Source organism: Solea solea, chromosome 12, assembly GCF_958295425.1.
Source record: "Solea solea chromosome 12, fSolSol10.1, whole genome shotgun sequence".
Classification (NCBI taxonomy): Eukaryota; Metazoa; Chordata; class Actinopteri; order Pleuronectiformes; family Soleidae; genus Solea; species Solea solea.
The window spans coordinates 10,595,781-10,606,572 of NC_081145.1; the positions used below are offsets into that span (position 1 = coordinate 10,595,781).

The 10,792-nt window shown below is 41.8% G+C and overlaps 2 protein-coding genes across 5 annotated transcripts in view; one reads left to right on the forward strand and one right to left on the reverse strand.

The window, feature by feature from the left end:
- Window positions 1-5,290, forward strand: part of srgap1a (SLIT-ROBO Rho GTPase activating protein 1a) — a 71,068-nt gene extending 65,778 nt beyond the window's left edge. The window contains exons 20-22 of one of the 4 annotated variants that reach the window (XM_058645651.1): window positions 177-314; window positions 2,975-3,427; window positions 4,260-4,352. In XM_058645651.1, the coding sequence (XP_058501634.1) occupies window positions 177-314; window positions 2,975-3,427; window positions 4,260-4,266 (598 nt within the window). In that variant the 3' untranslated portion in view covers window positions 4,267-4,352. Of the gene's footprint in view, window positions 1-176; window positions 315-2,974; window positions 3,439-4,259 lie in introns of all 4 variants that reach the window. The other 3 variants (XM_058645652.1, XM_058645649.1, XM_058645650.1) reach the window with 3 other exon arrangements.
- Window positions 5,291-7,226: 1,936 nt separating this feature from the next.
- Window positions 7,227-10,749, reverse strand: ccdc113 (coiled-coil domain containing 113). The gene is made up of 9 exons (XM_058644688.1): window positions 10,251-10,749; window positions 10,019-10,157; window positions 9,017-9,178; window positions 8,758-8,907; window positions 8,405-8,515; window positions 8,192-8,290; window positions 7,957-8,064; window positions 7,718-7,873; window positions 7,227-7,511 (listed from the first exon to the last, which is right to left on the reverse strand). Exons 1-9 carry the CDS (start codon window positions 10,331-10,333, stop codon window positions 7,359-7,361), a joined length of 1,161 nt encoding a protein of 386 aa, XP_058500671.1. The 5' UTR covers window positions 10,334-10,749; the 3' UTR covers window positions 7,227-7,358.
- Between the last annotated feature and the right edge of the window lie 43 nt (window positions 10,750-10,792).

Sequence of the window (10,792 nt, forward strand, 5' to 3'; positions counted from 1 at the left end):
CTGACACACAGGAAACTGATATGAAATCCTGTCATCAAAGAACAAGCAAATATAGAAAAAAACAAAAAAAAAACATAGCCTGGTTTGCTTTTTTTACCCCTTTTTGTGGCCTGTTTGTCTGTCACTTCTTCTTTTCTTTTTCTATGTCTCAATGTCACTCTGTCTCTGTGCCCCAGAGATGACAACTTCTCTGACACGCTGAGTCAGAAGGCTGACAGCGAGGCTGGCAGTGGACACGCTGCAGAGGATAAATGCCTGGGGAAGGATGTCAGCTCACCCACTGACACCAGGATCTCTGAGGCCTACATCACCAGGTTGGTTTTCAAACTGCTGTCTAATAAACATGTAATGCACTGGGACTGCAACATTGAATCCTTTTATTTGATCAATTCTACTCTAAGAGTTTACTGATACCGATGCTGCTGATCCATACCAATACTTTCTCTTTGGCCTGGTTTCGTGCTTAATGTTTCATATTTCCACATTTGATCTGTGGTCTGTTCATACCAAACAGAAACCAGTATCAATTTAATACTGGATTTTGATACCTGTCTCTACTAGGGACTGAATTTAGGAGTGTGGGAATCAGCTCATAAAATATTTTCTGGATCTTCTCTCGTATATGACAAGTCTGTATAATACAGCTGCCTATTTGAAAAAAAAGGGGGGATTTATATTAGCAATACACACAATAGCTGAGCTGAGGTACATAACTAGCTTCAGGTGTCAAGAAGTGGCAACTGGTTGTGATGTTATCGAAGAGTTTGAATCTTAAACCCAGAGATTTGTGATTTGACTCGATCCAATATTGAGGTTTTCAATGGGACGTTCACAGATGTCAACTGTATCCTCGCTACTATTGGATGAAACCAGCTGTCTATCACACTGGTTTCCACTTGTGTGTCATGCTTTATCATCTATTTCCCTCTAAATGAGAGCATTATTAACCAAATAGACATCAAGTGAGACTTCCGTTGAAACAGAGTGGTTTCAGTGGTGGCAAACCGGAAGACGACGTCCACTTTTTATGTCACTGCCCAATCAGAGAGCAGTTTGATGTCATTTCCTTGGCTTGCCTCGTATGTGCACAGAGTTGTTTCAGTGTGTGATTAATCCTCAGTGATGCATTTACTTGCACCTCATGCTGTCCCCAGCCCACCTCTCCCACTCTATTTTATTTCCACTGACCAGACGGGTCACATTTTAAGTATGAGTATTAAATATCCGCTTCACGTTGCTGCTTAGTCATCAGCAAATCATACTGGAAAAGACTGTACATGCCGAGTCAACACACACACACACACACAGATCACATCAGTGTTTGGCAGCGTCTGCTGCGAGCGAGTCAGTATTTTGTCTCTTCATTGCTGTAGTTCTGCTGGTGCTGTAAGCGACCTTGAGACGTCTGTTACTGGCTGTTGCCAAACACAAGAACAAATCTTATTTTATTCAGAGCCACGCTCTCTCTCTGCTCTTCTTCACCGTCGTTGAAATGTTGATGATTCATACGAGAGGCCAAATCTACACCACCGTGGGTATTTATATGCGGATGAAGAACAAATCCGAGTGAATCATGTTTTCCACATCAGCGTAATGATTCTCTGTCACCTGTCACCAGCTCCCAGGTGACCCTCCTCCTCCTCCTCCTCCTCCTGTCTACTCCCCACTCACTTTTCTGCTCTTCTATTCAGACAATCCTTGTAAGGGCTGAATCATTTATATACGGAGCTTTATTTAGATTTTTTTTTTCTCAATCCACAGCACCCTGAGCAGATGGACAGAGCAAATGTTAGCACTGCACTCAACGCCATGTCGGTAAACATGGCGTTTCTTCGAGTCTCTTTTAGTGACAATAACTAAAACAGTTGGTCCACTTTCCATTTTGATGAAGAACAACTCATGGAATGTCTTGTGATTTAAATTATTATTAGCCGAGGCTATAATAAACAAAGTGTGAGCTGTCTCCGTGGAGACGGCCTGCACAGTGAGTGTGCAGTGCCTTTTGTAGTCATAATACATCCATGGTTGTAGTGCACTGCCCCTGAGGGGGGGCCTGGCGTTATGAATGTAGACTGCACCCCCTGCTGGTAATCAGTGAGTTCTGCAATTGTTTACTATCGAAGAGTTTATATGAACATTATATATGGACCAATACAGCAAGTTTAATATATATAAATGAAACTATTGCCATTACTATTGTTGTGATATTATAGCTAATGTAGAAATGCAATATAAAGCTCATGGAGAGCAGTGCAGTGGTTGTACAGGAACATCTTTTTCTTCTTTAAGAGCCTCATGGTCCTTCATGTTGGTACTCGTGATTGCTTTTTATTTACCACAGTTATTAAGCTGTCTGTAAATCTTGATAGTCGTTGAGACGGTGTTTGTTTACTCTCAAATGAGGCTATTTGCTTCAGCGGTTCATTGCTTGTTTATCACCACAAAGAACCAATGCAAGCTATTTAAATTCTGAGATGTTTTTAATTAAAAGTTTTTGTCATTTTACACATGACAGAATTTAAGGAATACTACACCGATTTAGCATTTAGCTTTGTATTACTAGAATAAGGCTAGTATTTTAGAAAAATTGTGCTTCCCAACCTCAGTTTCCCCTGTGTTGAGAAATATCTTCTTTGTTACGTGCCCACCAGTGACACTTGGTCCGAGGCTTGAAACAGCCACGCTTATTCCACACTTTTTAGACCCACTCGTAGGGGGACGTGAGGACCTGGGACCAAGTGTCACTGGTGGGCACAATTTTTCAAAAATACTGACACTAAGCTAAATGCAAATCAGTGAAGTATTCCTTTATTCATTTCAAATGTTTAGTTTTTGTCTTCTGTTGTCCGTTATGTCTGCATTGTGGCGAGTTATTTGTGCGGCTGCCTGTCCTGACCAGGTCTCCCTTTTAAAAGAAGACCTTTGCTGTTTACATAATAAAATAACATATTTTCCCTTTCTTTTAACCCCGCAGGCACAAGAAAAGATCAGAGCCACCATCTCGACGGCCCCCTGCCCGCCCCACTGACGTCCATTGCATGGTGCATGCTTCTCAGCAGGGTCACGGTGGACATGGCGGCACCCCAGAGATGGGCTCCCCAGTTCTGGGCCACTTCAGCCCACGGGACATGCTGCGGAGTCGCAGCCACATGCCCATGGACAGTCCCGAGCGACGGCACCGCACCGGGCACGGCAGTCTGACTAACATCAGCCGCCACGAGTCGCTGAAAAAGATGGAGAGCCCCCCGATCCGCCGCTCCACCTCCTCTGGCCAGTACACAGGCTTTAGCGATGCCCATCACCACCACCTCCACCACCTCCACCATGGTGGCAAGCCACTGGACCCGGAGAGCATCGCACAGGTCAGCGCGGGACGAGCGGCGACCCGACCGCAGCTCCCTCCACCATCAAAGCCCTGCCCCGCCCTGTAAAAACATAGTCAGTCCCTGTCTTCTGCTTCCTCAGGCTGCAACTGTCTATGTGCTGAAATGTGCACACAAAAGACAAGTTTCACAGGCAGACAGCAGGGAGCACAGCCTGAGCCTGGGGGCCCTCACCACACACTTACTGTAGTCTTAATTACTTTGTAATACCAAGTATCCCAATGCAAAAATAACTCTTTTATGAATGGTAGAGCGATAAATTGTGCTTAGATAAAGAGCCTCCATTATAAAGTAGAAGTCACAGAGCGCAGTTACAACTGTGCTGGGCTGTCTGTCTGCCTGTGTACACGGAGCATGCTCAGATGAACATATCTTGTCATCTTTGCATTTTTCTCTGCTAGCCAAAGTCATTAGCATGCAGGTGGAGAGGTGTTGGTGCAAAATGATACTATGATACTAAAACTCTGTCATGTTTCCTTTAAAAAAAAGTCCCCCATGGTCCTCTATTAACATAGATTCATCTTTCCTGCATAGCAGGGCTGAACAGTTTTCAGATCAAAATCACAATTTGTAATGCTGCAATTTAATTGTACTGATTTATTATTCTTTATTCTATAGAAATCAGAAGAACTACAGTGTAACCAAAATCGTTCAGCCCTCTTGCATGGCTAACACCTTCTTCTTTTCATGTCTTATGTTTATTTCATCTGGTTTCTTATTTGCTTTTTTTTTAAATCATCATACTTTGGCTTTTATATTTCTTTTATTTCTAACTCCTAACCTTTGTGCATCTCACTCACTCACTCATCTGTGTCTTTATCAGCCTCGTATATGCTCACTCATGTCTTATGCACACTCTGTTTCTTTCTTCTTCAGGACATAGAGGAAACCATGAACACTGCTCTGAATGAGCTACGCGAGCTGGAGCGCCAGAGCTCGGCCAAGCACGCCCCCGACGTGGTGCTGGACACCCTGGAGCAGCGGCAGAACTCGGGCAGCAGCGGTGGAGGCCCCACGCCAGCCAGCTCCAGCGAGTCCCTCAGCCCCATCCACGGTGTCATGCTGAGGTCCACCGCCAACACTGAGCCGCCCATCCGCCGCAGCACCAGCTCCTCCAGTGACACTATGAGCACCTTCAAGCCCCTGGTAACGCCCCGCATGGGGGTGCAACTCAAACCCCCTGCCTTAAGGCCCAAGCCCATGGTTCTGCCCAAGTCCAGTCAGGCTGCGCAGCCTCCAGCTTCATCTTCTCAGGATCCTCTGGACAAGTCCTGCACCATGTAACTTCTGCAACATGAAGCAGAGATGTAAAACAAAAACATATGCTGTGTCTACGTGTCATTAGTGTACTGTGAACAAACTAAGAGCATGAAACGTGCATGGACATATGCAGGAAAAAAAGATGTTTCTCCGGGGGCAAATTCAACTGAAAATGACAGGATTTGAAAGACTGGTTTTGCAGTTACAGAGTAAATAGATGTTGAGATAAATATGGTCGAACGTCTTGTTTTTTTAAAGGAATCCAAACGGCAAATCACAAAGGCTTCCATGGAGGGTTTTCTTTTTTTTTTTTTTTTTTTTTAGAAATGTATACTAGTTAGTGTTAGTTTACAGACAGTCATGAACTGTGTATATCTGAACAAACCTGGTGCATGTAGCTCCTCTTGTTGAACACTGAACCTGAAAGAGAGCTTGATGAAAAGGACCAGGGTGGGGATGTTGTGACGCGCTGCAAAGGCCTTACTGACTTTGACATGAAACGGAATTCAAATGAAATATAATTATGCTAAAGGTGCTGTAACTTCCTGGACAGAAACGGTTTGAAGGTTAGACCGCTAACGGTACTCGTTTTTTTTTTCTCTTTTCTTTTTTCATATATATATATATATGTGTATATATATATATATATATATATATATATATATATATATATGTATATATGTATATATATATATATGTGTATATATATATATATATATATATATATATATATATATGTATATATGTATATATATATATATATATATATATATATATATACATATATACATATATATATATACATATATATATATATATATATATATATATATATATACATATATATATATATATATATATATATATATATATATATACATATATATACATATACAAATGAGTAGTACTGACTCACTTTCAGACAATGTACAAACATCAGCTCTGTGCTGGATTTGCTCTGCCACAGGTGTTGAACGTATGTCCAGTATTGCCTGGAATGAGATATGATGATTGGATGAAACCACTACTTCATTATTAACTAGGAAGATTCTGTAAATTCCCTTATAATAACTGATGAAGGAATATAGTTTGCCTAATAAATTAAGCCTTTTTTTTTTTTCTCTCTGTATAACGTACGGAGAGCAGTGTAAAAAGTTTCGATGACAAATCATCTCCCGCCGACAGTATCCACAACACTATATGCTGTGAAACACATGCCAGAGCTTCTTTTATGCCTTGCTTTACTTTTCTCTACCCAAAGACATGGATGTGTGAGTGTAACGCATGGACTGTGACTGTGTATTAGACTTAAGGCAGTGTCCTGTGGGAGCGCTGCCAGTAGCCATGGACCTAATGACTGTTAGTATGAAAGCCGCCTAATATGCTGACCCTGACCCCCCCCCCCCCCCCAATCCTGCCTCACTACGTCATGTTTCTGAAAACAGCAGCTTGCTTCAGTCCCTCCGGTCTAGTTTTCGGGTCACGTCGGACTACTCGCAATGAGTCTCTGATCTCCGAGGACTTGCTCCTTCAGGAGATGATACTCAAAATGCTGGACCAATGAGTGACTGCACCCCCTGTGTCTGTGTGTGTCTGTGTGTGTCTGTGTGTGTGTGTGAGAAGCTCTGTAGTGTAGACCTCACAGTTTTTGGGTGCATGTCCCGGCAATATTTGGCTCGCACAGTAACACTTAGGGGTTTGTTTTGCGGTGAATTAGCAATGCTCTCTAACAGCAGGTTTACACGCTCTCTTTGACTTGACATTTTTGTGTGAATTAATCCAAAGTTCATTGATATCTGAATTTACTAACGCTCATTATTTTATTTTTTTTATAACCTCTGTCGTGTTTCTGGGTAGAAAATTAGAACAAATAATAGTGGAGTCAATATCCAGAGATACAAATGTCCCACTGACAATATGAAGCCGTTGTAAAATAACGTATGTGCTCTTGTCACCATCATCAACCGTAGGTCTCCGTTGTGCCGTCTGTAGGCGTTAAGCTATTCCGTGGTGTGCTGTACATCTGTAGTATGTACTTGTGAAAAGTGCCTTTAAAAAAAAAAAACTACAAAGTTTTAGAGGAACTTCAGACATTCATTTCCATGTCGGATGCCGCGTTTCTCGATGCAGGAAGAGGTGACGATGCCACAGTTATTTGACAAAAGTAATAATAAAAAACCACAGCTCATCCATCGTGACATTGCACTTTTGTGTATATAACTGTACATATGGCATGTAACATCATAACATTTAGAGTTTGTTGAGAGCTTACACCTCCAAGAATTATTTCTTTCTATTAAAGAAGATAGTTTGTTGAGTCTGTTGTGGATTTGTTTTTTTTTCCCCTTGCACGCTTTTACATGGGCCACTTTATTAGGTACACAGGACACCTTAGTAGGCCCTCTGTTTCAAGGTTCAGAGAACTAATACTCACTTAAATCACCTTTCTTTCACATTCTGATGCACAGTTTGAACCTCGGCAGTTGGTCGTGACCACGTGCAAAAGCCTAAATGCGCTGAGTTGCTGTCACGTGATTGGCTTTATAGAGATTTGCATTAGAAAGCAGTCGAGTATGGTTGAAGTTGCCAGTGAGGGATTTCTTTTTATTATTTAATACAATAATTACAGAACATGGGAACATGTTTCACTTCACAAGAAAGTATTGAATAAATCACAATCACAAGGCCATCACTTTTTCTCACTGGTTCATGTCTTTACAGGCGCTCTGACTCCGCCTCTCTACTGTATGGGTTGTGATCTGTAATGTATGGAAGCTTCACTGGTGTGTGGTTGTTCCCAGACCTCGCTCGAGCTACAGCGCTGTTCGTGGGAGTAAGAGAAACTCTCTGTTTGCTCTTCAAGGTCATCTGTTCAAAAAAAAACAAAAAACAAGCGAGAGAGACTGTTGTTTTGAACATTCTCACACAACAGCGTTTTCTTTCATCTGAACTGAGGCACATTGTGGTATGATTTAAGTCAAAAAGGAAGCTTCTCTTACAAATTTGATCGCATATTTCATAGAGGTAAGAGAGTTCTCTGTATTAAAATAAGGATATTAAAGAGTTCGATTTACCTCGGCAATCCCGACCTTTCTTTCCCATGTATGAATCCTGTGCCGCAGCTTCTTGTGTCTGTCTTTGACGTGCATATATTCAGTCACATCCGGAGCCTGATAGTCTGTCATCTGACGGTGCAGGTGTTGGTTCAAGGCTTCTGCCTTTAGACGCTCCTGACGTAAGACGGCGTACATGTTTGTACGTGTTTTAGTTTGTCAGTGCCAACACATTCATTCATTCATTGTGATAAACAAACCTCCTCAGCCTGCTGTATCTCCTCCTCAATTTTTGCCAGCATCTGCTTCCTGTTGGTGATGTCACTGCTCAACTCTGTAGACTCCCATGTCACACTCTTCAGCTTGTCCTGTTCACACACACACACACACACACACACACAAAGATGAGATGATAAAGATGAGCTTAACTGCAAAGCTGGGACATCGAAGACTAGAAACATTGTCTCTTCCCAAACACGTTTTGTAAAGCGTCACCTTGTGTGAGGTGAGGACACGCTGTACTTTCAAGCTGTTCACTTGAAGTTCATCCAGATTTTTGTCAGCCCTCTGCTCACCGTACTCTGGGAAGATTGCCTGAGGACAACACAGCACAGCACTAGTTTCTTAACATGGAAAAATAATCCAGATTGAACAGGCAGATTTTATACATACTCAGTTTAAGAACTATCGGAGCAAAAAGGCGGATACCTCATAGTCAGCTTTTCCCATTTCTTTTTGCCGTTGAAGCTGCTGCTGGAACTTCTTCTCCTGGGCCTTCAGTGCCTGGTTCTTCAGATTTAATTTATCCACCTGAGTGACCTGTTTGTGATTTGTGTGAGAGAAAGAAAGCACATCTATTCACTCACAGTAACCTTTGTCCGTTTGTATTTTTTCTTCTTGAATACAATGAAGCCAAAGAGGCTGATACAGGAAATATTTCAGAACAAATAATCATATGATGAGTTTTATTAACTGGAATTAACTTAAAGTTTTTAAAATTTTACAAGCTATTTGAAGTGTAGGAGCAGGAGTTACAGTGCATTGCGTGGGTAAATGTTCACCTTAAACTTGTCTATGACGTACTTCAGCACCATCTCTGGCTCTTTTATTTCCAGTCTGTTGTCCTTCGTTGGTTTGAGCAGTCTGCGTTCAAACTCTTTCTTGGCCTTCCTGATCTCTGCCAGACGCACCTCCGACTCTTTCAAGGAAGCCTGGAAAATCACAAAAGAGGAGTCACAGTGGAGAGATAAACCGCAATCACTGTGTGTTGTGTGTGTGTGTTTTGTTTGTGTTGGTATAGAGAGTGCGTTATAACCAAACCGTGTAGTTGTCCTGGATTCTCTCATATCTCTGTTTGAGATTCTCGTAGTCTTGTTGCGTCTCCGTCACTTCCCTCTGTGCCACATAGAGCTTCTGTTCAAAGCTCAGCTGCGGGAGTCGATCTGATATAGATGGACGGGACCTCCGCCTCCATCCTAAGCCCTTATGTGACACAAACGTAACACATAATCATTCAGAGTATGGATGCTCCGATATGGATATCAGTATCGGTCCTAAACAAGCCACTTGTGCTCATACTAGTGTCCACACTAGTATGAGCAAGTGTTGTTTCCACCTGTGTCTGTCCTTCTGTGACCTGTCATTAATCAGATGAGCCCAAAACCTTTTACCTCAAATTCAAATGACCTGGGGGCCACTGAGCATCCAAAAAGCAAGTGTTCAGTAGGGGTGAGCGATATGAACTTAAATTATATAACAATATGCCATCATGATATTGCAATAACAACATGTGTGACAGAATTTCACAGAGTTTTTTATTTCTTTATGTCTTTTCATTTATTGTATTCATTGTGAGCTTGTATCTATCATTCTGTACAACACTATGGTTATTTTAAAGTGCTTTAAGAATGAAGTAGGAAAAGTGGTTTATTATATGCAACAATATTTAGTTCATAATAAAACTAAATGTATCTATTCCGCAAAATTAATCCAGTCATTTAAAAAAGAAAATATACACAAACTACTTGTTAGGGCCACATGAAATTGATTGGAGGACGACATGTGGACCATGGGCCGTGAATTTGAGACCACTGCCTTAGAGGGCCACAATTGAAACTTGATAGTGGGCCAGCTATTCTTGTCTAGTGTGCTTTAATGTATTAATATGTGAGCAGTCACTGTGATCCCTGCTGGATTTAATTTGTATTTTCAGTAACTAGAATTATTATTTAGCACAGTGTTGGTACTCAGTAAAAACAAATATTCAAAATGTTAATAGTTTGAGAAAAGTGGTAGGGTTGCTTTACAAATCCTGTCACTGACCCCACTCTCCTGCTGGGAGGCTCCTGCTGGCCCCGGGCCCTCACCACCACCAGCCTGAGACACCAGCTCGTGAGGATCCAGTCGACTGATGAAACGTTCAAACATGTCATTCTCAGCGTGGAGGGCTGCAATGGAACACCTGGACCGAAGGTAAATCACAACAAATCCACTCAGATAAACAAAGAGTCTGAAGCTAAAGCGTTAGCACGCTGCATAAAACAGTCAGTTTTACTTTAAGTCTTCGACGCGTTTGCACAGAAGTTCTTTTTCTTCTTTTTCCGTGCCATTTTCCTCTTCAATCGACGGAATCTCCATGGTTGCTAAGGTACACACAACTCATGCAGTGGTTGCTATGGGAAAGTGTTGCCTTCAAGTCCCTGCTTTTGTGTCGGATATTTTATGGAAAAAATTAACATCAAACGGAGCCCGGGAAATGTCATGGTGGGAAATATTGTTAGGCCGAACGTTTGCGTTCAACTCTGTATTTGGGAAGAAATAGTGATGCTCTTGTTATATATGGATGTCTTCTTGCGTACAGAATGAAGTTAACATGTCTACATAAAATAAAAGTGTGATGCAAATATCTGCAGGTGCTGTCAAATGGACATGGACTTCATTGTTTATTTTACCTATCACCATTAATTAATCCCATAAAGTATCGCCTTCAAGCCGTAGTTCGCCATAAAAAGCATTAGGTTCTCGAAGTCCATCGGTTGCGCGCTCCCGTAAGAGGCACGTCATTCTCGACAGGTACACATACTTCTGCATAACACC